At 41.5% G+C, this 27,645-nt stretch overlaps 1 protein-coding gene across 17 annotated transcripts in view; it reads left to right on the top strand.

Annotated features, from left to right (window-relative positions):
• The first annotated feature begins 765 nt into the window (after nt 1-765).
• The window catches only part of LOC119554814 (titin), a 138,626-nt gene continuing 111,746 nt past the window's right edge, over nt 766-27,645 (top strand). For 3 of the 17 annotated variants that reach the window (XM_037865885.1, XM_037865889.1, XM_037865888.1), the window contains exons 1-3: nt 16,155-16,784; nt 25,977-26,099; nt 26,162-27,469. In XM_037865885.1, coding sequence (XP_037721813.1) covers nt 16,437-16,784; nt 25,977-26,099; nt 26,162-27,469 — 1,779 coding nt within the window. In that variant the 5' untranslated portion in view covers nt 16,155-16,436. Of the gene's footprint in view, nt 892-2,830; nt 3,088-3,941; nt 4,138-4,713; nt 4,828-4,892; nt 5,068-6,342; nt 7,099-8,570; nt 8,936-9,414; nt 9,924-11,715; nt 12,017-12,107; nt 13,317-16,153; nt 16,785-25,976; nt 26,100-26,161; nt 27,470-27,645 lie in introns of those variants that run through there. The other 14 variants (XM_037865868.1, XM_037865867.1, XM_037865871.1 and 11 more) reach the window with 11 other exon arrangements.

The raw sequence follows: 27,645 nt of genomic DNA, 5'->3' as shown, positions 1-27,645 counted from the left end.
GCTGTCAGAGAGGCATACTAAATATCCTTTTGCATTTTCAAGTACTTTTCCTTTGCGAGGCGGAAGATGGTGAAGCGGACAACAATTCCTGGTATTGTCTGAAATCCCAGGCACGCACAATTAAAAGTTCCCACGTCAAGCGATACATGAATAAAACAACAAAACCAGTGCGTGTAGAAGGGAAAATAAATGTATCGAATGGAGGATGCCCTGGAAAAATACAATTTATAAACACTATATTAGGAAAAGTGCTGTAAAACTGAGAAATTTGCTTTAAAGCATTGCAACTTTAGTCCATAACATGTATTTTAAAAATTACTTATACATTCCATCCGCTCTAGCTTGCAATTTAATTAATTCTCTTAATGTGTTTCCATTTGAATAAATTCTCACACTTAAAACTTTCTTGCCAGGTTCATCATACCCATAAAAAGCCAATGAAAGAAGTGGAAATAAAGAAAATAAGAGAGTGCTTCCACAGAATCCCCGATATCTCCATCGGCAGACAAAACGCATGTTTTGTTTTAATTTTGCACTCGTCAGAAAAAAGTGCCCAACCGGTTTTTGAGGCGCCCCACAAAAAGGGCCTGAAATGAAAATGAATAAAAAATACTACAATCCACAATCAATTGAAATGCAACAAAAAACAGCTGACACGCAAGCAGCTGAAACTCGAACGCATTTCGAACCGCAACTCGAACTTAAAACCCGGTATGAAAAGATCATAGTTAGGATCGGTAACTTTGGAGATCTTTCAGTCGAGCGCGAGAATTCCAGGCGGGCGGACGGGGCGGATGTACGATATTCCGTGTCATATCATTACGGTGCTGTTTTGGTTTTTAGGTGTCGAAAAAGGCGATAAGAACTGCTTTAATTTCGAAATTCCCAAAAGTATGTCTGGATAGTAAAATTACCCAACATTAAACAACCCGCAAAATGAACTGAAAACTCATTTCGAAACAGCTGAAAACATTTGTCAGCTGTTAAAGCAAATTTTGTGTGGAGAAATGCTAATGACTTTTGTTGTTGCTGCTGAACTTTTCAATTAATTTAACAGCCCGCCGTCGTCGTTGGCATAGATCTTATCGCCATATCATAAAACAAAATAAAAGCCCAAGCCGAGTTGAAAATAACAAAAAAACGGAAAAAGTTCTCAAGAAAGTTTAACGAAATTGAAAGAAAAACAAAACAGCAACGGTTGTTTTTGTCTATTTTAGAAGTGATTTTTTTGGGCCGAAAGGTGTGCCCGATTCCAAAGATTCGAGGCATTACGAGTCCCCCGCGGGGCTCTAAACTTTCAGCTACCCTTTTCGTGATTATTTTCGCTGAGCTCAGTGGGATATAAAAATATAGACATAACTTCGTTCATATTTTGCACGTAATATTTGTACTGACATTTGAAACCAGAAATATGAAGGCTCCATCGCGAAGTTGCTGTGCAGCAAGGTTGTTTTTACCTGTCCTCTGCCATTAATTGAAATTCAAAGCGGAAGGGGCGGCGGCAAGTGCAGTGAGAGGGGGTTTTCGGGAGCGGGGGAACCGCTAGGCAATGACAATTATTACAGCTTCCCAAAAGCGGCCAAAGGAACAGGTTGCTCCATCAAGCCAAGTAGTGCAAATTGCTTTGCCAACATAGAACATAAAAAACGGGAAAGGAAGTTGTCGCTAAGAAGCAGATATTGGAATACCCTTGGTATAAGATCTATAAAAAAGACCTCATTATTTTATGGAATTTGTACGGACAAACGTTTTAACAATAATAATATTTAATTGTTGTATTGGGGTATAATGGATGAGACACAGGCTTATTGAAATCTATAATAATATTAACGGAAAGTTGAGGGTCAGTTATATAATAAATCGTGTTAAAGTTGTTATCATAATAACAATTTTATTATAAATTGTTTTATAAGATACTTTATTTTTTTTTAACCTTCCAAATCTATTAAATATCTGAATACCCTCTGAAAGAGTATAGAAAAAAAACGGAGCAAGATTGCCAGAGGAATGGGAAGAGTGAGAGGCAGGAAAAGAGGCATCGACCACTTACGCATAACTGTAAGATAGACTGCCAGCAAACAGGATTTCTGGCACGTACTTCTTGCTCGCAAGTGAAAGAATTACTTGGCTCTTTTCTTACTCCTCTATGTACTATATAGTGTTTGAGTTCGCCGCGCCCCTTATCAACCGACAAATTAAGTTCAAACGGCTGCTGCTTGCTGCCCGGCATGGAAAAGAGCTAAAACTTCAATTTGTGTCAAAATACTCATGCGCAAAAATGGAATTTTTCCATTAGGCCCCAGAGATAGAGACCCCAAACAGAAAAAAATAAAGAAAAACAACCAACAAAAAACTCCTAAACTAACATGAAAATAGTGAAAATCATGTGGAGAGACTGGCTAGGCACTGGGAAAAATGGTGTAACATATGATAATATAAATATTATATAAAAGAACTTATGTTGAATAATATTGAACTTTAAATTATTAGATATATGAGGTTATATATTAAGTTATATGAGCTATATGATGTCGTATTATTGATGAGGGTTCTCAAGCAAGGGCATAAAAAATGATTCTTGAAACTAAAGATTTTTTTCGGTGTATTGTAGTGAAGTAAAGTAAAGGCAACCGAAGTTTCAGGCTGCAACTTGTCAAACGTGTTCCCCAACAAAGTCTCTCGGCATTTGGAAATGTGCAGCATTGTGCAGCGGCAAGAAAAACAGCAGCAGCAACGAAAACAACTCGCATAACTGTGACTTGTATTAATTTTCAAGCTTTTCCAAAGCTGCAAACAAAAAGAAAATCCTAATCCCGTGTTGTCTCAGCAGAAAAATAATGTGTGCGGCGACAAGAGCTTCAATTAGCATTTAGAAAAGCGGCATTATCATCGCGATCCCATCATTAAAATCCCTATACAGATGGAGGAGGACGTGCTGAACGCCCTGCAGACGCGGAGTGCCTACTTATCCGGCGGATTCGATCGCCAGAAGCGAATCATCTTCGTTGTCAACGCGTTCAACGATCTGCAGCTGTGGAATCGCCGCTATCTGCAGGTGACTCTGGACTATCTGAAGCGGTCGCTCAGGTGAGAATCGGGAATCAAGTGGACTTATGCTGGGGTATTAGAAACAGAAAGGCCGACGACTCATTAGCATATGGCCGAAATATGCAAATAGCCCGCAGATGATGAAGGTTTATTTTTTCAGTCGTCTTTTAATGCATCACTTTTCATTAGACACGGCTTTCGGCTGGGAGGGGCCTGAAAACGGGTCTCCAAACGGGGGTCTTGGGTGCGGAGTAGGTCTCACAAAATGTGGTTATTTATAAGCAAAGTGTCAGAGTTCTCAAGCTAATTAAATGTTTGAACATGCGGTAGAAGGAGAAAAAGTGTTAATATGCAAATAAATGAAGAAAATATGTCTTACAGATTATTGCAATGTTCTTCATTCGCAAAAATATAAAATGAAATAAATACACGAAAGTTAGTAATTTTAAACTTACACATAAATGTATATAAGACCCCATTGCCATAAATGTTCCCAGTGAAATAACACTCTAAAATTAATTTATGAAAATTAAATACCTCTCGTACCCTACTGAAACGTCGAACAACAGCCTATGGGCTCTACAGAAACGCCCTTCTTTTGTTATTTCCCCATTTTAGTTTCGTTTCTTTATTGGCACATCAGGCAAATTGTTTAATTTAACGAGGTAGCCATCAAACACACTTTTGAAGACAGAGAAAAGGCCACATGAATTATGTATTTATTGATTGTGATCAATCAACTGGCAATGGGTCACATAAGTTTTTTCCCTCCTAAAGAAAAAAATAGTGGTTAATTAAAGCCAAATCTTAACTGGCAAGCTAATGAAGCGTTTAAAAGCGCTTTTCTCTTGAAAACCCAACCGATTAACCATCTCGGCATTAATCTCTTTCAGCGCTTCGGTTTTGCAGAACGGAGTGAGTGTGGTGGTCAATGCCCAGGAGAGCAGTTCGCGGATCTCGCGGCAGCAGGTGCGCCAGATATACTCCCTCTTCGGGGGCGACATCAATGTGGATCTGTATCTAGTCAGGGCGGAGGGCTTCTGGGAGAAGCATGTGGAGCCGTGCACCAAGTCGCAGGTCAAGGGAGAGGTAAGCTAATGACCTAGATTGGGATAATGTAATGGATACACAGAGAAAATTCTAACGTTCTCATCTGAGTTGAAAATGTTCTTTAGAATAGATCGACATTTATATTAAAAATTTTTAATATTTTTATTTTGCTCAAATCAAGTTGAATTGGCAATATTTACATTGTATATCTCAACAAATAAACGATTAGTTCAGTCAGTAGTGTAAACTTATAAAAAAGTTCTTAAGTAAACTCAGTTTAACTTTTCTCTTCTCACCATTTCGTTCTAATATCAAGAACATTGATACCAAATTGTACTTACATGGTTTTCAAGAACGATTGTTCTCAATTCAAGAACAATGTACTTGAATATTTCTCTCTGTGTACACTTGGAAAAGGAATAGTTATTCTGCTTATGGAGCTTAAAAAAAATAGATAATCAAACTTTAAGAATATATATTGATTCGGTTGAAGATTACGATACAAAGCTGCCCACTCGAAACTGAGAATCAATGCACACCAAAATCCACTTAAGTGAGGGTAGTTAATAAAAGGGCACAAAATGTATTATTTTTTCCCTGTGTATTTCTAAATAGCCCCTGGTGCTGTCCAAGGCGAGGCTGTTCAAGTTCATAGAGCCGCAGAACCTGCCCGAGGAGCTGGGCGGCACCTTGCAGTTCAACTACGATCTGTGGCTGCAGCAGCGCAAGGTAAGTGCCCCAATTTCTGCCTGTCTTTCCCGTTCGAACGGCACCTAATGGCTATATATTCACAGTCCATCGACGAGTTTACCAAATCGCATGTGCAGACTCTGGCTTCGATGGAGAAACTGTTGGCTCTGCTGCGGGAGCACAAGTCCCTGCGGCCGGCGGAAGCGGATGTGGAGCTGAAGAAGTGCGCCCAGCTGCATGCCGGTGTCCAAAACGACATAGAATCCGCCATCGACATGGGTGAGTCGAGTTCGTGGCTCGAGTCTTTTGTTTTTAGAGTGTTTTTTTTTGTTTGCTGCCCCCCAAGCAATTAACATAATTCGCTTTGCCCTCGAAGCAAACGAGTTGTTGGGAGGGACAGACAGAGACGGGAAGAAAGACACACATGTGACAAGTAAATCATTGAATTTTGTGTGTGTTTTTCAATTAGAAATGCGCCACGTTTGGCAAACTTGTTTTTCGCGCGCCGTTTGTTGTCGTTTTTATTGTGGGTTGACTTTAACGGCACTGAATAACATTGAAAATGCGGCCTAAAGAAGGTTTTTTAGGTAAAAATTCGGTTGCTAATACAAATAGGCATTGCTTACGATTGATAATTGTTAGCAAACTTAAAAAGTTTGATTGATTGGTTAACGAAAGTTATAGAATTTGCATATAGCATATTATATTAACAGGTTTTTTATCAGAGGCTTAACATTTATTTTATAATACACCGAAAATGGTTTATAATGTTAATGAAAACCAGTTTTTAAGGAATCAGAATCAAATACTTTTCTGGCTTCATTAAGTTATTTTCGAGAATCGTTTGCGGTTTGAGATCATTGTGCCCTGAGCAAACCGTGTTTAACAGTGTTCACACTTCAATTTCTGAGCAACGACTTCAAATTCGGTCGAATTCTCATTCGAGTGCGTGGGTTTGGCAACAACGATAAACGTGACCTTTCACTTAAAGCCACAAAAATCTGTGATGCGCAACGAAATGGTGGCACATGCCACAGTCCACAGAGCCAGACTCGGATTTAAAGCCTCTCCGGGAATGAGATTTCACTTTTGTGGATGTGTGAATGGCCATAGATCCGATTCCCCCGCAAAGAAAGCCCTAAATACACAGTGGATAAAGAAAAATTAGGAATTTTAAATGTTTAGTGAAAAATTAGCTTATACTTGGCCATAAGCTACTGAAATTTGAAGGAAAATCTACATAGGTCTAAATAAAAATCATTTTAGGGACAATTGTCTTTTTTTGACAATTAGACATTACCTCTTAATTTTAAATTAGTGGTGAATTTTTCTACACTTTTAGAAAATACACTTTGATCTATTAAATTACCCTTATTTGAAATTGTTTCTTTACAAGTGAACCATTTTTTAAATAAAGGGCAAATGAAACTATCATTGAGTGCAGTACTAAAAGTACTCTTAATATTTCTTGTCCCAATAAATTTTTGTCAGTGTACATTTCTCAACCCCTTTCCCTTTTCTCTTCGACTCTATTGCATGTTGGGCATTGTGCAGGTAACGCGATCTTGGCCCGCTTCAACGAGGTCTACGAGACGCATTCACCGCCGCCACAAGCGGTCGCACCTGCCTCGGAGTCCCCTGCGAGCCCCCCTCCAATTCCCGTCCACTCCGCCACTGCTGTTCCCCCGCAGCAGCAGAAGCCCCTCCTGCCCCCGGATCTCGTGTGTGAACGTGCCCGCATCGAGTTGCGATTGAATGAGATCGAGAAGAAACAGACGGCCATTCGGACGGCCTGGCTGGAGTTGCTGCGATCCCTGAGGGAGGCCCGAGAACTGAGCACTCTGGAGGAGGGGGTGTCGTTCGTCACCAACTGGATCCTGCAGCAGGCGGAGCAGCTACTAAGCCGCCAAAGGAGCATTGCCGGCGATGTCCGGGGAAGTGAGGCCCTGCGATCAGCCCACGATCAACTGGAAATGGAATGCCGGGAAACCTACGGTTGCTATGCCGAGTTGCTCTACAAGATCGAGAGATTCGCCGGGGAGAGGCAGGCATCTCCCAAGGACATTGATCTGTGCCAGGATCTCCTCTCGCAGCGGGATTTCATGCAGTTTGTGTGTCGCTCCTTTGCCAAGAGGTTGGAGCGACGAAGGAATGTCCTGATGACCGCCCTGAGGTTCCACCGACTTCTCGAGCATTTCGAGGAGCTCCTGACCACCGGAAACCATGTGGTGGAGGTGGACAGTCGAGCGCTTGATTGGCCCGAGGCGGAGCAGCTACTCATGCAGCTCAAGAACAACCAGGAAATGATGGGTGAGTTTTAAACAACTCTGGAAAATTATAATTAATCTTGTTTAAACATAAATATCATGTACTGTTTTGTTACGCAAAAGTCACGCTGTCACAATTTGAATGAAAATTGTACAAAACTTTGTTGTCCCAACTCAAGCGATAGCCACCGAACCTTGACAAAAATATGTTAAAATTGCTTGATAATTATCATAAGTATGACAAAAAATATTATGATCTGAAAATTCATTACAAATACATTATACAATTGTCACGCTTTCAAATCTCAACGGAACTACGTGAAATATAAACACATTTAAAGATATTTTTCTACTCGAACCAAAAACATTGATTATGCATCGAACAATAAACTATAAACATGAAGACCAAGCGATCTTAAGTTACACCATATGCATATATTTTATCATTATATTATTGTTCACAAGTTATAAAATTAAATGGAAATTCAAAATGTAGCTGTTTTTAACTTAAAGATCTGTTTGAACTCGAACTGAAAAAGTATATTTACAACATGCAAACGATCTCTTCATTCTTTTAAAATTTGATATCTTTTTATACCCGTTACTCGTAGAGTAAAAGGGTATACTAGATTCGTCGGAAAGTATGTAACAGGCAGAAGGAAGCGTTTCCGACCCCATAAAGTATATATATTCTTGATCAGGATCACTAGCCGAGTCGATCTAGCCATGTCCGTCTGTCCGTCTGTCCGTCTGTCCGTCTGTCCGTATGAACGCTGAGATCTTGGAAACTATAAGAGCTACAATACTGGGATTAGGCATGCAGATTCCTGAGATTCCTGCGCAGCGCAAGTTTGTTTCAAAAGAGTGCCACGCCCACTCTAACGCCCACAAACCGCCCAAAACTGTGGCTCCTACAGTTTTCATGCTAGAACAAAAATTTTAACTGAAATGTATTGTTCTCATCAATACCTACCGACTGACCTAAAAAAAGTTTGCCACGCCCACTTTAACGCCCACAAACCGCCCACAAACTTCAAAAAATCGTAAATATGAACGCGGATATCTCGGAAAATATCAAAGATAGAGAAACGGGATTTCAGATTTAGATTCCGTGGGCTTGAGCGCAGCGCAAGTATGTTACGCGAATATGCCACGCCCACTCCAACGCCCACAAACCGCCCAAGTCTGTGGCGCCCACAATTTTCATGGTAGATAAAAAATTTAAACTGAAATGTATTGGTCTCGTCAATACGTATCGATTGATTTAAAAAAAAACTTTGCCACGCCCACTCTAACGCCCACAACGCTTAAATCTGTCTACCGCCGGTAGGTGGCGCATTTGCTGCTTGCATATCTCCATTTTCCTTTGGTCCCTTTAGCTGAGTAACGGGTATCTGATAGTCGAGGTACTCGACTATAGCGTTCTTCCTTGTTTAATTTATATTTAATATGTACATTTTTTACATCTAACCGATTTCTAAAGCATATCTCTCACAATATATCTAACATTCGCAGGCCACGTCGAGCGCGATCTTGTGCGTGAGGGTGAAAAGCTGAGCGACATGCTGGCGATGCCGGTGAAAGACGCTCTGGGTCGCGACCTCCAGCTGGACTACAGCCCCGAGATCGCCCAGCTGCGGCGGCAGATCGACGAGAGCAGGCGGCGGCGTCAGGTGTGCGGACATCGGATGGCGCTGCAGCGGCTCACCTTGGAGCAGGTGACCCACATCCACGCCTACGAGGAGGACGCGCGGAGGGCGCGGGACTGGCTGCAGGAGCTGTATGCCGTCTTGCTGCGGTGCCACTCCCATGTCGGCTGCAACATCCACGAGATCCAGCTGCAGAAGGACGAGCTGCAGGGGTTCGAGGAAACCGGCCGGGTGAGTTTTCCCCTCTTTTGGACTTATTTTGGGGGAAATAAGGTGGAGGCAGACCATCCGAGTGCGAGACGGAGAAAGGGAGAGCCAGTTTGGCTAACGGCAGAGTGACCGAAAAGTTACCAAGTGCCAGTCGAGTTTTCTGGCGGAAAACCAAGGCCTCTTTGCGTTGATACAAGGTTGCCCCATCTAGTTTTCCAGCTGGTCCATCACCATAAAGTTTTTAAACCGATATTAAAGTACTGGGAAGATTATTTCATTTATTGTTGTTCTTAAAATGTAGTTGAGATATACTATGAGATAATATTTTGATACTTTAAGGTCTTAAGAATGTGTCCCAACTAAACCTATTTCTTTGTTATATCTTAAAACTTATAAATAAAATGAAATGTGTAATATATTCAACTTTATAATTATTTAGAATTTCTTTACATGCATATTGACATGTTCTAATCCCCTTTTCTTTTATCTCCCCTTCATAGAGCATCTACCACTATGGCTGCCAGTTGCTGGAGGCTTCACAAACTCTCCGCCTCTGCTGCAACATGGATCCATCGGGATCTAGGTCGCAATCCAATTCCGGCCAGAGTTTGATCAGTGATGAACTGCAGCACACGTGGCACAGCCTGCAGTCCGTGGCCCAGGAGCAGATGACCAGACTGCGGGTCTCCGCCGTATTCCATCGCAGCGTGGAGGCCTACTATCGCCAGCTGAGGGAACTTCGTCCCCTTTTGACCCAGGAATTATCCGCCCAACTGCAGCAGCAACAAAGACAGCAGCACAATCGCAGTAGCAGTGGCATAAGTAGCGATGCTGAGGGAGAAATCGAATCGGAGCTATCTCCACTGGGGGAAATGCCTCCGCGATTGCAGCGCCATCTGGTGGCCAGGGAGCAACTCCTGGTCGAAGTGGGTAGAATGGTCAGATTGGGAAGACTGCTGAAGAAGCGGCTCAAAGAGCCCTTCGTCTTGGATGCACTGACGGGAAAGAGGTGAGTTCAAGTGAATTATAATCTATAATACCCCTGCAGTTGCGTGAGTGCCTGGACTTCAACCTTATATCGGCGGCTACTTCATTATGCTCAACGCATAGAACTCAGGCGAAAAAAACAGCAAAACGTTTTGCATATCAACTAAAGCATGAGAAAGATTTTCACTCAAATCACACGAGTTCGCGGCAAATTAACTAAGGAAAAACAACAACGAAAAGAGCAAAGAACTAACAAGTTGCTAGAAATAAAACTAAAAGAAATGATAAATGGGAATTGAAACGTACAGAACAGGAAGGCAACTTGCCAATACGCTTTAAAAATAAAAAAGAAAAACATAAAAAATATAAACTGAAGGTATATGCAATATTATTTTGGATTTAACTTAACTTCCTATCATATTGTATAACAAAATACGCCTACTAAATGTCTCCATAAAATTGAACATGTTTATTTCAATTTGTAAAAAATTATAGCACAACACTTTTAATGCCCATCAAACCGCAAAATAATTCCCAAGTAACCGCAGACAACCAAAAATAATTTTTGACAGAATGAAACAAATGTCAAGCGGCCGCGACGCACTCGAAAAGTTCCACCACCCAAAATCCGAGAAAGAGCACAAAAAATATTGAAATAAAATAAAAGAACTATGCTATATAGAAGATCATTCCGCCTAAGAGTCGGCGTCCAAATCCAATTAGTCTATTTCAGTGCGTGGTCCAGTGCGGTTCGTCGTTCGGTCCTCTTTCGAATTGGTTCCTCGGTTCGGAGCGCGAGATTTCAAGTCAACTGTCAGTTTGTCAAATTAATGGAACACTCAGAAAGAAAATATATATATAGTGTATGCGCGATAAAGAGTGAATTTCCTGGAGAACGTGCGTTACAAGTGGGTCAAAGTGGGGAGCATTGTGATAGGAAGGTGTTAAATATAGAAGTGTCTTCATGGTTGCCACTCTCGATTTCCCCGAGAAACAGTTGCTAATCCCGGCACAGTGAATAATTGAATCTACAATTATCAGAGAGACATAGCTCCCTTCAACTGGCCACTAGCCAAAAGCGTGTTATAGCGTCTTACGTCAAACTAATTGTTCCCCAGTCCCCCGAAAGCCAAAAAAAAGGGTGGCGCCAACCAGACAACTTACTTGAAAAAGCTCAAAATGTTTGCCAGATTTCGTAATTTGTTTGCCAAATCAAAGGGAGACGAGGAAGTGGAGCAGGAGGTTAGTCCCAGGCCGGATGTGCCCAGCATTGTGGTGGATGAACCGCCAAATGAGGTTGAGCTTCCAGTGGAGGAAAGTGAAAATAAATCCACAAATGGAGACCAGAATCTGACTAATACCTCTGCTCCCTTGGCAAGCGAAGAGGAGGATTTGGCGGGAAATCCCCATGAGATCCTAAGTGATTCCACTAGCGATCTCAGCCGTCTTTTGGAGGCCATAGATGAGGCCAGTAAACTACCGGAAGTGAGTAGTGAGGATACCCAAGGTGAAGATGAGGATTACGAAGATGATGATGATGACGAGACGGCCAGCACTTCCAGTGTCAAGACCAAAATAGCCAAGGCCTCTATAGAAAGGGATATCATACCAGAGGAAACTGAAGAAGAGGAGGAGGATGAGGTGGATTCTGGGCCACCACTCAAAAGTCTGGACAAGATCAAGGCCCTCATTCGCAACGATAGTGAAACGTATCCACACAGCGACTATACCGATAATGAAACACCCTCGCACTCACGCACTGCGTCTGTGGATTCCGGAGCACCCGATAACCCCCGTCTTTCTGGTGATTTCAGTGTCGTGGCCGATGAACTGCCCCTGGACTGCAGTCCGAGTCCACTCCATGACAGTGGAAGAACCAGCAGTGCTGGCAGCGAGGTGCCCGCAGAATCCCCGCCAGCCACTGTGCAGGTGGTGCCCACGGGAAGCAACGAACTGGCCTGCGCCGCCATCTCCCACAAACTGGGAGCCATTGCCGAGGTCGCCGAGTCCCTGGACGCAGTCATTCGGGATGTCCAGCAGCAGGAGGGAGCAGCCTCCAATGGAATCACCAACGGCAACGCAGGACATGGGATCAAGAAACTGGGGAGCATCGAGGTAAGCTTAGAACTGTCATATTTGTTAAGATCCCCAAGGAAGAAATCTATTACTTTATATCATTATTATATGCTAATTATCTTTCCCCTAGGACTGGCATTCCCGCTCCACCGAGGACGAATCCTTCGCCACCGCCTCCGAGGGCAACTTCACGCCCAATTCGCACTCCTCCTCCTTCCAAACGGCCTCTGGACGCACTAGCTCCTACATAGGATCGGCCAAGAACTCCTTCGACGAGGCGGATGACTCCACACTGAGCACATTTGAGATACCCGAACTGCCAGCTTCCCCGGTGAACATGTCCTTCGATAGCTCCGAAATGAGTTACTTTTCCGCCCACCAGCAGAGGATGAAGAGTGAGGATCAGGATAGTGTGGTGGGCGTGGCAGAGCTGCATAGTCAGAGTGTGACGCCCACTCCAGACGACGAGGAGCAGCAGCACTTGCTCCTGCCACTCCCCTTGCCCCAGGCCATCGAATCGGACAGTGAGGTGGAGGGATTCAGCTTGGCCACGGGAATCACGACGGAGACGACCCCCAGGATTCCCAATGCCCACACGCCGGAGGTGAGCTACCGATCCGCTGATAATACCGCTCCGGCTTCAACTAACCCCAACGAATCGAAACCGCCGACGTCCTGGCGACGCAGTAAATACTACGAGAACATAACGAAACAAACGATCAAGGGATTTCTCTAGGAGATCTGGATGACCTGAAAGATATGGCCCACCTGTCCCACCTGAAAGATGAACTCAATGATTTCCCGCCCAATTAACCCGCGCCATTTGCTTCTCTGCCGATGCTCGACATTCTTGCCATTAATTAGTTGGCATATTATTTTTGATGTTTTCCTGAAAACCTATTTTGGCCCATGAGCTAAAAGTTTTCCTCTGTTTTGTTTTGTTTGCCAATTTACTTTGCATGCTAGTTCACTGTTTTATTTTCGCCTAAAAAAGATACTAAATTGTCTGCGAAAAACTATTTTAAATATTTTATAATTCAAATTTGTTCCGTTTTATTTTTTCCCAGCTTTTATAACTAGTAGTTACAATATTTATTTTCTTAGTTCAAATTTAGTTTAAGCCTTGCAAAATTAGAGAATTCCAAAATGCTTATATAAAATATATATCAACTATTTATAATATGAAACTTAATTCAGTCACAGCCAGTCGAAATTTTGCCATTAATTGTATGTTTAATATTTATTTATAACCATTTCTCCCCACACAGTCACAAAATATAGTGCAATTAATATTGGAAAATATTTTACCCCAAAAATAAAGCTAATCATTTAAAGTCTTGACAATAACTTTTTAACTTTTCAGATATACCATTTAATTACTAATTATAAGTTCAAAAGTAAGTAGAGAGAAAGTGTAAAATTAATATTACCAAATTCCTGAAAAACATTGCATAACTTTAGGCTGGAATCGAGAAAAGTCATTGCCATCATCCGCACTTAACCCCTGAGTGCTCTTTTGGACTTTTTCCGCCCTAAACAATTTTTTCGAATTTGCCTCTGTGGGTGGCCCTTTCCCTAAACATTTAACAAGTGGTCCTCAAGTGATTTCAATTATCTGAAATGTGAACTGTCTGTGGGCAAAGAGGGTAAAAGGGGTTAAGAGGGGTGGTTTTCATTTTGTGAGCTCCTCACTCAAGTGGCTCATTAATCTCAATTAAAAACATATAAATAAAATGTTCCGACTGTGGTGAGTGAGTGAAAAGAACTTATACTTAACAAGCTGATCATCCAGAAAGACGACCAAATATCTATGAGATTCTTTTCATGCCATTCGACCAGATTCCGTGACGTGATGGCGCTGAAAGAATAATTTGATAAGTCCGAAACGATGATAGCGAAAAATAATAACTTTCAACTGGAGGGTATTGGTTGCATGCGATGGATATTGCACGAAACTCAAAAAAGAGCCAAAGTCAGGCTTCAAGACACGCATTTTGGGTGAAAAATCCTTCATAAATTGAGGGATAGAGTATCGTATCATGGGTGGTGAGGGGATTTAAATGCGGGCGGTCAGTTTGCCTCCCATTAAGACACGATACCGTCTGGTTTATTTTGCTGTTCTGGTGTTGTTATTTTGCTCTTCCTCTCTTCACTCTGTTATTAAAGTACCAAAGCTGCACTTGAATATATTGTGGTTTGGAGAACCCTTTCTTATATGGGGTATATAAGACAAAGGTATACATATTTTAAGAAACTGAATCAAAATTTATAAGAAGTATCCAGTTATGGAATATATCTTGATCTCAAGGCAATTCATTAAAACTTTCTAAAAATACAATTATACAATTTATAATTATGTTAAGTGAATTTTTGACTTACCGAAAATAAACCTATACATTACTGTAACTGAACTTTTATGGGTATTTTGCTTTTAATTTTTACTTGCAATTCGATCATATTAACAATATTCGAGCTTACAGGGTACAAGCTCCTCGTATCTTATTTTCTTTAATCTCCCTTTATATCGCCCCATACCTTTTGTTGGTATTGTAATTGCTGAAAAGCCGGGCGCAGGGCATTAAAAATTGAAATCATGAATTAACGACGCCGCGAATGCCAAGAGCACTTGTTTATTTATGTCGTCTCCCCTGAAGCCCCTCGTCTTCCCTTCCTTTTTACCCTACATACCCCTCTCTTTCCAACACTCTCTTCTCAAAATTAAAGCCGGCTTTTTCAAAACTGAGCTTAACGAGAGTCAAGAGATCGACGAAAAAGAGCACTTTCCTATATAAACTGAGCGAATCGGTTAAAATTCATAGGCTGAACACTCTTCTCTTTCTCATCTGCTGCCGCCCGTAGAATCTGCGCAGTCTTCGGTCTCCGGTCTTCAGTCTTCGGATCAGTTTGGTCAGTCTTGTTCGAAGTTCGCGGCGTTCGGTTGTTCGGCTGTTTGTAAGGCGGCGCGCGCGTTTTTATTTTCCGCTTCTCCTGCGCTTGAATAATGTGCGAATAAAAACATATCTATGTAAATTAAGTTAGACAAAAAACGAGGAAGAAAACAATAAATTTTGCACTTCAAAAAAGAAAAATAAACGAAAATAATCAGCCATAATTTAGCTAGAACATTTTTGACATTCAAAATCGCTTGGCGCTAGTTTTTTTGTGCTCGCTCGTCTGAAGATGAAATCAACAAAGTGTGCTAAATTTATTGTTGTTGTCAAATGTTCAGTTTTGTGACGACCCTCAAATACAAAACAAAATGCTTTACAAATAGGAATCGACACAAAATGCGGGCAATTTTTTTTAAATATTCGGTGACTTGATGCATTGAAAAGCGTTTTTCTTTTGAGTCATGTGCACTTTTCCTTGCCTTTTCAATATACTATAACGGTTCACGCCCCACGAAATTTCAATCAACAATTTTCCTTTTCGTTCCTATTTTTTTTGGACAACAACATATGGATGGCCAGCATTTCCTCAATTGCGCTACTGTAAACTTTTATAAAAGGGAACTTGCTCTTCCCAATTTTTTTGTGCTCTGTTTTATTTTTAGCCAGCGCAAAGTACAATTAAAATAGTTTACATTACGCCAGCGACGGCGGCGACTATTAAAAATTGGGAGAAATACCAAAAATTACCTAATAGAGGCAGCTGGGTGCACACGACGTATGCGTAATGTATTCAAAAATATATTGTAGAATCCATGAAAGATGACGGACTGACTGACGACTCCTGCCAATGCAATTGGCACATGTTACAGATCTGACGCACATCCGTGCGTTTTATCTCCGGCTAGATGCTATATGCTATATAGTATCTGTAGTATCTGAGTATCTGGGCTAGAACAACAGTTTAGCATCGCGAAAATTACTCAATAGTTTGTTGTTTTAAAAATAAACGCGAATCGAGCATTGTCTTTGGCTTTTTTTTTCTGGCGAGAGAGGTAGAGGGGTCTACAACGAGACTAGCACACGCATCAAAGGCAATTTTCTCAGGCTCAATATGCAAAAAGTACACACGATTCTCTCGGCTATATAGCTTTATATATATAGCCACTATACCATAATAAACAGACGTTAGAGCGACAGGGAGAGCGCGAGTATGAAGTCATAGTCATCGCGGCGGGCAAAAAGAATTCTACGATTCGAAAATCTACCGATTCGCAGAGGTTCTCAGACGATCGCCGGCGTTGATAGCGTTCGCAACGAAATCGAAACGAATCCCCTGACTACAATAACTAACCCCATAAATTAAAACCCAACGCGAGTGTCTCAATCTAATAGTTCCACTTTCAAGCAGAGTTCAAAATGCAAAACACGCGAAATAAGCAGGGGAAATAAACCAAACAAAGTACGAGAAAAACTAAACGACAGAGATTATAAACGCCCACGCAAAACACACAAAACTACAAGCACTCAATTCTCGAAAGTTGGTAGAAAATAAAAAAAGAAAAGCAACCATGGAACGCCGCCAAGCCCTAGACTCATCGATGTCTTCGCTCTACTCGGTCGCCTCCTCCTCGAACCCCAATCCCCGCCAGCCGCAGAGCGTCCAGCTCCAGACGCAGCAGTCGCAGCAATCTCAGCAGTCCCAGCTAGACGCCTTCAATTATTCAGCAACAATGTCATCATCGTCGCCGACTCCAAGTCAGGCCATGTCCACAGCCATGTCCACGGGAACGGGAACGGGAACGGGCATTGGATCGGGCACCACCCACTCCACACCATCCACCTCCCTCAGAGCCACCACCATCGGCACCGTTGTCGTCCGCTGCGGACCCATCCAGCTGGTGATAGCGCTCCTACAAGTGAGTTGTACTCTTGTATTCTGCAAAAAGCCAAAAAAAAATAAAGTAAAACTAAAAACGACACCAAACAAAACACACACCAGGAAAAAAGGCCAAGAAATGGGAAACAAACATGAAGAAACATTTATCTAGATACGGGAGAAGTGTTCGGAGAAAGCTCTTGAAGTGCGCGAAAATTTATGCGGAAGGCGATCTGGGAGGACTTGGAAAGAGATTTGGGACATGCCACTGGGAGATCTTGAATAAATCATAAATCTTAGCAAGCTAGGAATCACTTCGTTAGAGGGTAGTTTGGCTGATAACATTTATATTGTTTGGGGAATGAAAGAATTTAGTAAAACAAACCTATCCTATTATAATAGGATAACCTATTATATCACTAGAATCATATCACTAGAATCAAGCCATATAAAATCTGTAGATCAATTAGATCTGTCAAATACAAAATGACCTTTCCCCAAGGCAAATGAGATAATCACTTGAATGACGACATAATCTTCTCTGTAATAAATAAACAGTTGAAACAGTTGTATTGAAGACATAGGTGTTGTTTTACATTTGTGACTGTGATATTATATAATATTATCATAGTTTATGAGATATATTATCTCAGTTTGCTATCAATAGAACGATCAATCAATTGACTTTAAGGCAACATACGAACATTACTTCATTTACCAGCCTCGGGCCCAGCCTTTATTTATAAAATACAGAGATTTCCGACCTTAATTGATAAATTCCTATAATTATCCAATAGACATTACCTTCATCAAATTATGTGTTCGAGCGCCACCCCCTTTGATATCAATGGCAAAACTATGTGACTTTAGCACTGAAAAATTCATGGGCTTCTAATGCCCAAAACTGGTTTACACTTTTCGATTGTTTAAACTTTAAACCGGCTTCCAACAATTTCCGCGCCAATTAGCACTCCGAACAACGAAAGCAAGAGTTGTCTATAGCAGTTATAAATATTTGAAAAGCGGCTGCGGTACAAAAAGGTTCAAGGTTGTCTGACATCAGAACAAGATACAAGACACAAAAAGCCAACTAAACGTGACAAAAAGAAATGTATCTGCCAGATACTTTCGACAATTAGGCGCAGCTGCTACCTGTCTCGGTTTCATTTCGGGCTGCCCGAATCGGTTTCTTAAGAGAGAAACTTTATTTGGGTCTTCTCTGCAGAAAAGCCCCCTTTTGGCCCCCCTACCAACTGTTTCGAACTTGAAGCTGCGACTTGAACTTGAGATTGAGAAACATTTCTGATGAAGCGCTACAAGTTTCATGCCCCGAAACGAAGAAAACAAAGCGAACATTCAATAATTATAGGCAGAGCATCGGTTATATGGCTTTTGGGGTGAGGGGAATTTACCCCTTTACTTTGCCCCAACTTTTCTGTTCATTCAACCAGCGGACCATTGAAATTTTGGCGTGCCAATTTTTTCTCTCCCCACCGGAATAATCCGAGACTCACGGGCCTCCATGTGTTAAACATTTAATTTGATTTACCACTTTTTCACCCCCACTTCTCGATTCTGGAAATTATGCAAAAACATTCTACTTGCGAGCCTTTCAACACGTTTCTGTTTTAAATACATGCTCGTATTTCGATGAATCGAAAACTCAGCGAACCCAAAAATACACAGATTTCTTTAAGTTTCCGCTGGCCTGCTTGGAAACAAAATTGATTTTTCGGGATCGAAAAACTAAAATGTTGCTTACCTGTCCTTGTTTTTGTTGTTATTCTCGAACTGGTCCCAAAAAATGCTGTTGAAAATAAACAAGAGCGACGATTCGATTTCTCTCACAGGTTCTCTCAGGTAAACAAATTAGCAACCGAACAGAGCCAAAAAAAGCTGAAATAAGAACAACAAAAGAAAACAAATAAATACACGATATTCCACAATAAAAGCCAGCAGATGTATAACAAAAACACAGAAAGATCGAAACAAATGTATGAGCTAAAAAAATGTTCGATGAGCTCAGCACGGTATTATTGTTATAAGTTCCACGTGGGCGGTGGGCGAAAATTTTTCTCGAGGGGGGCAAATGGGCAGCGGAAGTTATTTAAACTTTATGCTTTAGCTTAAGATTAAAGAAACAATAAGTTGGCAGCAGAACCCTCTTCATCCCTCGGCTGTATGCTTAAAACTATGCAAATATGTCAAAAGTTTCCTTCCTTTCTGGGTTTATTTTTCGAAACAAGCAACAGACAATTCTTCCAGTTAGTTTTTCTAGGCACTCTAAAAAATCAGCTTATGATATATGATTTAAGATCTTGTTAGAAAATAATTTTTGATATGCTTTTTGAATTATAGCAATTTATAATAACAGATTTTCGGATATGTAATGTTTTTTAATTGATATAGTTTCTTATTATTATAATAATATATGTTTTTTTCTCAGTGCCCCAAATCCAACTGCAAAACAAAGTTGAGTTATTAAGATTTTGAATGTTAAGTGCTGGCAGGGAATATGAATATCTGCAAAGTTTTTCGTGGCACAATGCGATTTTGTGGTGACTACTTGAATGACATTTATTTGCCTGTGAAAAATAGTTGAAAGATGTTCCGTTGAAAGCAATGCTCAAGACATGTGGTAAGTTCCACAAAGGCTAGGGATTGCCCAAAACACATTGTCTGTCAGCAAAGCGTTTAATTGGAATTTTATCTCCATGGGCAACCTAGCTCATCTTGTACTAGAATCGCCCTGGCATGATTTACATATCTGCCCCTCTCGAAAAAACTATCAACTCTTTGGTATTGGGCCCCACCCAGAGGTAATTATCCCAGACCAGACCATCCAACTTCTTGGCCATCCGGGCATCAATCTCAATGGATGATTCGGTTTTGGCTCTGACGCAAATTTCGATTACAATGTTTGTTGGTTGATGCAACACGAAAATATTTACAAGTGTTTGAAATGTGGGGGGGAAATGGTTTGGGCCTGGTTACAAAATGTATCGTTTTATGTGTTGTGTGTTCTGCTGGCTCTGAAAATGAAAAATTAACTTCAAGGCAATTAAAAGGCTGAAATAAACTGGATAGAGAAACTTCAAAGGCAGAAGACTTACATATTTGTTTAGCTAGACTCAATCTCTAAATAAATAGATTTTCCGTGTAAACGTGAAGCGTGCCGCGAATGCTGAAGATCTCTTTTAATTGAATCTAATGCGCGAAACTAATTTGGGTCTTTGGTTTGGCCATAATGAAGCAATTGGGGCGCGACTGGCGACCTGGATTTTGGATTTAAGATTTCCGATTTCAGATCTTGGTTCGAGATTTGCTCTGATTTGCACACGAAAAGGCGCCAGCCGCAGAAAACTCTAATTGAATTTATGGCAGTTTCATTTGTAAGATCGCAGCTTTTCACTCATAAATTGGCCAGACATATGAGCATGTACTTATGCCCGGCACTGTACGAGTTATGTGCCATTGCCTTGGGCCTTTCGGCGTGGGTGAAACGCTGCAGCTGCGCACTGTCTAATGGGGGAAAGAGATGGCACCGGGTGCGGCGAAAGAGACGGGCGATAGAAAGCCGCACCAAGGCTCAAAAGAAAGAAATGTTTACGACGCTTGGCAGGCACATAAATTTACGCATGAAAAGCTGCGCATTCCGCCCGCTCTCCAAAGACTCGCAAAGATCCGAGGGATCGCGTTTTGCAGAAACTGTGACTTTAGTTCAGATCTGCCACCCAGTCACGTGATAGTGATTTGTCACTGGGATTTATGGTTTTTTGGTGCGCGGCAAAATACAAGGGCGTGGTTGTCACTTTCTAGGTTGCTTATGTCAGGTCTTAAAAAATACTCTTAGATTAATCAATGTTGGAAATGAGTCACTGGTCATTAGTAAAATGTCGTGACTTAAAAGATTTATTCAAAATTTTCATATTTGCTGTTATGTTGGCACCAAAATACATATTTCTAGTAAAATATATAATTTTCCGTTCTCCTTTTGTATGATTGAATTGTTTACAAAATATAACATTGCGAAACATAGAAACTTATAGCAATATATGCTATCGCCATCGACTATGTTACCTCCCTGTAAGTCCATCAGATAATTTTTACATGAAGACTTCCCACACATCCAATTCCTCATTCCCTATTTTGATCCCAGACCTTATGCAAGCTCCATTCATTATTGCTATTGGCCACTAAATTTTATATGATGTTGTGATCGAAGTAAATACAGCCATAAAAAGAAGACTTAAATCCACGCCCAAAGCTGGCATACGCAAATAATTTCAGGCAGTGATTTCGACGGGGCCACTTCTTCATCCATCCGATGGCGTGTCACGGGGAATAGGCCGTAAATCTTATCAGTAATTGAAAATTCCAGCACTAACTGACAGTATCCAACACCAAGAGCTGGCGGTGAGTGTCGTCAGCGTTTTCGAGCGCTAAAAATAATGTATTCTATGCGCAGACGCAGTCGCCTGTCTCTTTGCCTTTTGAGTTTGTCTTTGGGCTCGGGATTCAGATATGGTTTTGAGGATCGGATGGGGCAAAGGGGTTCGGGATCCACTCGAAAGCCGGCTGGGGATAAGCTGTCTATCGGTGGATTTAATGCAGCTGCTACTTAGCGCAACTGACAAAACAGTTTGGCACGCACTGATTGATAAGCGAGGAAAGCGGTCTTGGAAAATGTAATGTAGGAAAATATAAAGAAAAGGAGGAGGAGCAGACCAGCCGGGCATAAATTTGCCACGCCAAAATATACAGTGCCCGCTCCTTAAAACTGTTTAGGAAACTGAAACGAAAATGTTACATTTTGAAATCCTATTAAAACACATCGGATTTCTCAATATTTCATAATGTATGCAACTGAAAGCAAGTTGTTCTTAATATTTTAATAGCTATTAAATAAACCTGCCAGGATCAACAGAGATTAAATATTACAAATTTGTTCAAGAGCTTCCTTTTGAACCATTTATTATCCCATTATCGCTTTTAATCGCTATGTTAAATGGGAAATTCTTGCATACACACAATCTCAACAAGCACAGTCAATTTCACGGGATAGTTGCTTAACAAATACCCTGTAATTTCCGCTTTCCGGGGGTCCACTGTAGAGCATCCAGCTGCTGTAATTACCGGAGTGGAAGCGACGGCCCGGCGGTTTTCGAGTTAGAGACGCGAAATATATTGCATGTTTACATGGCAACTGATAGTCGCCGATAAACGTTCAATGAAAGTCGCGCATTGCAGGCGACTCCGGCTGATGTTGCTGCTGCAACTGCAACAGCAACCGATGTTGCTGCTGGGATGCTGCTGCTGCTGCTGCAGATGTTGCAGATGGGAGATGCGAGTCGCGAGTCGTGGCCAACAATTTGTAGAAACAATTATAGAAATTATCTTTTTGTTGGCTGCGAATTAAATTGAAATTTAAATTGCATTCGATGGCAGCAACAAGATTGCCCAATACGTGTACTCATAATTTTTTCGGTTGGCCTGGGAAAGTGCGACCTACAAACAAAAACCTGAAAATTGTTTTATGTTCGATGGGTATTTATAGAACCCAAAAGTCTGACATCACTCGGGCGGTTTGCTGATGATCGAGGCGAAAAGCAAAACCTCTGCTAAATGAACAATAACAAAATAGCAGAATGCTTTTTGCCGTTTATTTTGTTATTTTTTATTTTATGACAAAATCAAGTTAAGTTTAATGGAGGCACAGAGCAAACGCGTCAGAGCGTGCTATCCACACAAAAAAAGGTAAATTCATTTGCATATGGGTATATTTGTACGATACTGTAATGCTGTTTGCTCTCTATCAAATGGCTCACACACACGAATATTGATGCGGTTTTTTTATTGGTATGTTTATACAAACTTTTTATGGCCCCTGTGGCCTATGTTTGATCAGGAGCAAAACATACATACACGCGAGCATTTGATTTATGTCGCTTTAATTAGCCAATTTCAATTTGTATTCAATTAGCTCACCTTTATTGGAGCACTCGCACAGCCACAAAATAAAATTGTCGCAAAAAGACAAACATGTGATGCGAAAATGTACCTAAATTGCATATTAATGGGCAGATGAGTGGATTTGTTTTTGGGTCAAGGCTGGCTGGTGAACTTTACGAGAAAAGTGCACAAAATTTGTTGATTAGAAAAAAGAGAATGGCGAATGGGAAAAAAATAGCTTAATAAATGTAACATACAATAATACCAAGATTATAAAAATGTAAGAAAGAGATAGGACTAATGGTAAAATGTGATACATGAACAATTTCTTGGGTCTTATATTTTCAATTTTTCTTGTATGATTAACTTGTCATCCTAGAATAAAGTTCTTAAGCAATTTGTTAGCAAACTCCAACATTTTATGTAATTTATCTTGAAATGGATGCTATAACAACACCTTTCATCTGGCAATCTGGTAAAATAAATCAGGTAACACAAGCCAACGCCTCCGCAAATTGCGATTGCCAATTAAATCGGCGATCGTTATTCGGGATTACGTATACGTAGCCAATGGCCGTAATGAAAGAGCGGTTCAGTCCGGCGCTCTATAAAAATGCGCAATGATTTCACACAAAACGATAACAGCAGCAAAAACAACAACGGCAACAGCATCGAGGTAATTTCATATCGAAATCGTGTTCTATCCGCTGCCGCAAAGTATTAATTTAAAAGCCAAAAACGTGTTTCACGCTAAGCGCCTCAAAGTGGACGATTGTAGCCCCTCTTCGTCATCCTTCTCCTGCAGATCATTCTATCCGGCTTTGGTAGAATTCAGTCTACCCTTTTAAAGGGAATTGTAATATTTGACCAATTAAAGCATTAGATACGCAGAAATAATCATTTGTTTTTTAAAAATATTGTTATGTTAGGAAATTGTATAGAAAAACAAATATTATACATTGAACTACCATATTGGATATTTTCTTCAAGATCATTAAATTATAAAGTCTGGAATTGTTATGTATTTTAGTTTGGGAAAATATAGGCAATGCTATGAAATTCAGGGAATCTGGTGAAAATTTGACGAAGACAGTAGTGATCATTCTTTAAGATCAACATGTTATAATACAATCTGTAAAATATTGTACAGCTATGATCGATATAGTAATGTTCTATAAAAATTGTGAACGTGTATGATTAATATATTTTGATAAAACAATGGTTTAAATTTTGTATGTGTCCGATATAATTTAAAAACACTTATTGTTTTGTATTGCAATGATTATAAGTATTTTATAGGCAAGGGTATTTTGATCTTCGTCTTTCTCAACCTGCATTCCTTTCCTGGGTGTTATTGTTTTTGAACCGCCGATGGGGCTTTTGGCATTATATCATCGCCGTCTTTGCCGGGTCTTTTGGTTGGAGTGGGGTATAAAGCGAACACAAATCCTCCCACTCCCACTTGGCCACGATCTTGGAGTACTTCCGCCATTCGGACCTCCACACTAATGCCAAACGAAGACGCTTCTAAATGTCCAAATGCATATTACAAATCTTAACGGCTCGGTGCGTGTTTGTGAGCCACTTGAAATACGATTCAATTTCGCAATGAGTGACGTATGTTTGTGGGGAGGGGTATTAGTGAGGCGCCCGTCCATATGCATAATGGTTTATTTTATGCTATATACGTATGTACATAAGCTTAGTTATGGTCGGCCTGTTTATAGTGATGTCATGCCATTTATGGTTCATATTTCAGTTAGACGACGTGATTACTCCCCACTCCCCCAGCCCGTTACACTTAAAAATTTATTCAGATTTTCGAGAATCATTGGCGTATGTACACATGTGTATTGAAAACTCACTCACGTCGCATTGAGTCAGTGACTTCGACTGGTTTTTTTATCGCTTTACATCGCCGCCAGTGGGGCACACAATTTAATTTAATAGCCGGGTTATTAATTTGTATTGTAATTGATTAATGGCAGTCGCATATCAGGCTCGAAACCCTTGGAGCTACTAAATTGGAAATCTACAGTGATACTTCTTTGGCAAGAACTAGATCAAGTTGGAGAGCTTTATATAATTGCTACTTTATAATATATTACTGCAGTTTTGAGCTGTTAATGATGGATATAAGCTTTTATCCATCTTATTTCTTCGGTAACTTTACAAAAAGGGCCTTTCCATTTACCAAGGCTTGACTGTACCCTGCCCAAAATATTTTCGTTTAACAAATTAACGCCCACGCAGCTTTCCCTAAACATAAAACCCAACCAGTGGCAACCAAGAAGAAGCCGTTTGTGAACCATCAGACTTCAGAGTTCTCCATGGTTCGCCTTGGCATGTGGCACTTTTCCTCGCCTCCGGCTCCAGCTCCATCGACACATGCTCATCCCAACAGGAAAAGCTAACGGATGCCATTACCATAAACAGCCGATGCTGACCTTCATTGCAATCAAACAGAGCTGAGGTTGTGGTGCCACTTCTGCTACTTCTGCTACTTCGGCTTCTTCGGAGGCAGCTTCTGGTGGTGCTACCAAAATTAGAAGCTAGATATTGTGGTTCGGGAGCAGGTTTGCTGTTCCCCCGCCGCACGAGATCATCGCACACGTCTCTCCTGGCCTCCGATGTCAACTGCGAGCCGCATGAATGGGAATGCAGCCAGCCGCTGGGATCCCAGGAACTCGGCAGCCCAGGAGGAACGTGACTGGAACGGATTTGGGGACAGGCCGAAGAATGCCGCGGACGCTTGTGGGAGAAACTCTTCGAATTGCTCGGGTCCTATGCGATATCCCTGGGAAATGCGAAAATAACGAAACGGAATGTGGGTGATCTAGAAATATTCAATAACTAATCGATATTGCTGTTACGTCTCACACTTTTGGGAAGATTGATAGTTAAACCAGTTAAGTAAATTTGTAGGGGAATGTCAAAATATCTAATCGATCATAATCGATCTTTAGCCGAACGTGTGTTAGTTAAAAGCTAAGGATTCGATATATCCAAGATAATTATAATCTAACGATATTCTCAAGCACCAAAAACATGTCGAACAGACATATAAAATATCTAGTCTTTATTCTGAACTTCTGATTCTCAAAAGATTAGACATGCGTACCACGGTACCGAAGTAAAAATATGTTGTGGGATTAACGAATAAAAGATCGTTTTAAAATATTCATTTTACTAAAAAACCCTATATTATCATATCTTTGAGTAATCATCTTAAAAACGCATACCATCAATCATTCTATAATAAAATCCTTAAATCTTCCAGAGTCCGGAGAAGATCTACATCAAAGTGGTAGAACTGGAGCCAAAGATCACAGCACTTGGCGAGAACCTGGATGAATCCGTTCGCATGCAAAGAGAGCACGATGAGACCCTGCGAAATCTACAGGTAAGTCCAATCAAATCTTAAAAGAGAAACCCCTTTAACACCCTTAAAAATATTTATTTCAGAGCCTGCCGGGACCCATGGATGAGTTCGTCCAGAAGGCAGACAAACTGCTGGCCAGCAAGCGGATTAGTTCCGAGCTGGTCAACGCCATGGCCGACACCTTGAACATCATCTGGCAGGACATCCTAAACCTCCTACAGGACCGTCAGCACCTTTTGATCCTCTGCACACAGTTCCACGACAAGATGACGCAGTGCTTCAGAAAGATGGACCAACTGGAACTGGCCTGCGAGGAGACCCTCCATCCGCCGGATGTGCCACGTGTACAGGAGTTTCTCAACAGATTTAAGCAACTGAGGATAGACATGCTCACCGGAGTGATGGCCGCTCTGAAGGATGGCAACGAACTGCTGGCCCAACTGGAGGAGCTGGAGAAGCTGGAGACCCTGGACACAAGGCCGGAGCACATCAAACGAGATGCCACGAGGGCGGTACACCAGGTTCAGCAGTGGCTGGAGGCTCTGCACGATCGGAGGAACTCCCTGGAACTGGCCTGGCAGACGAAAAAGACCCAAATGGAACAGTGCCTGGCATTGGCCTTGCTGGGTAGGGAACTGGTCGATCTGGAGGCAGCTCTCCAACAGGCCAGGATGGAGCTGAACACCATGTACAGTTTGGGTGAATGTGAGCACACGGCCAATGAAATGCTCATCAAGTACAGGGAGTGGAAGCAACAGGCCCTAATCCTCCGGGATCGAGCTCTCAAGATCACTCGGGCCAAGGAGAAGGTGCAGTCCGCTGGTCACTTCACCGAGGATGAGGCATGTGCTCGTGCCTATGCTGTATTGAGTGGCTGCACGGAGCACCTGGATCTGGTGGATCAGCGGGAACACTGGCTGCATCAATCCCGGGAGTTCTTCGCCAAGGCTGAGCACACTTTGAGTGTCCTGGAGAAACTGGAACTGGAGCTCACGAGCGTGAAACTGCCACCTCATTCCCCAGAAAGCTACGCCATGTACTCCAAAGTGGATCGAGATGTTCGCAGCTTCACCGAGGAACCTTTGCGTTTGGGTTACGGCATCCTCGACGAAGTGGGCAGGACTCAGCCGGAGACTCAGGGTGTAAAGAGAGTTCTGGATGAGCTGGAGAACCGGAAGGTTTATATCCAGGGGATCTGCGCCAACAGCAGCGAGGATCAGCAGAAGGTGCAGCGGGCCTTGAGTGAATTCCTGACCCATCACAACGAGCTTTTGGCCTGGCTAAGAGCCTCCGGCCAACTGCAATTGCAGCAGAGCGTGGACATGGGCAGAAATCTGCAGCAGGCCAAGCAGTTCCTCCTTCAGCACCACGAACTAATGCAGGATCTGGAGGTGTGTGGGTCTAAAATATCCTAAAAAAATATTAAGTAAGGCAGGGATAGGAAAAGCCATTTATTTTCATTACAAAATATTTTAAAATAGGTAGAGTAACACCTCTAATAATCAGTTCAGTATTGGATAAAGCAATGCCGAAGAATTTACATGTCATGAAATGCAATACTATCTAC

This window comes from Drosophila subpulchrella, chromosome 3L (genome assembly GCF_014743375.2).
Source record: "Drosophila subpulchrella strain 33 F10 #4 breed RU33 chromosome 3L, RU_Dsub_v1.1 Primary Assembly, whole genome shotgun sequence".
Classification (NCBI taxonomy): Eukaryota; Metazoa; Arthropoda; class Insecta; order Diptera; family Drosophilidae; genus Drosophila; species Drosophila subpulchrella.
This window is presented reverse-complemented; position numbering and strand designations above follow the sequence as displayed.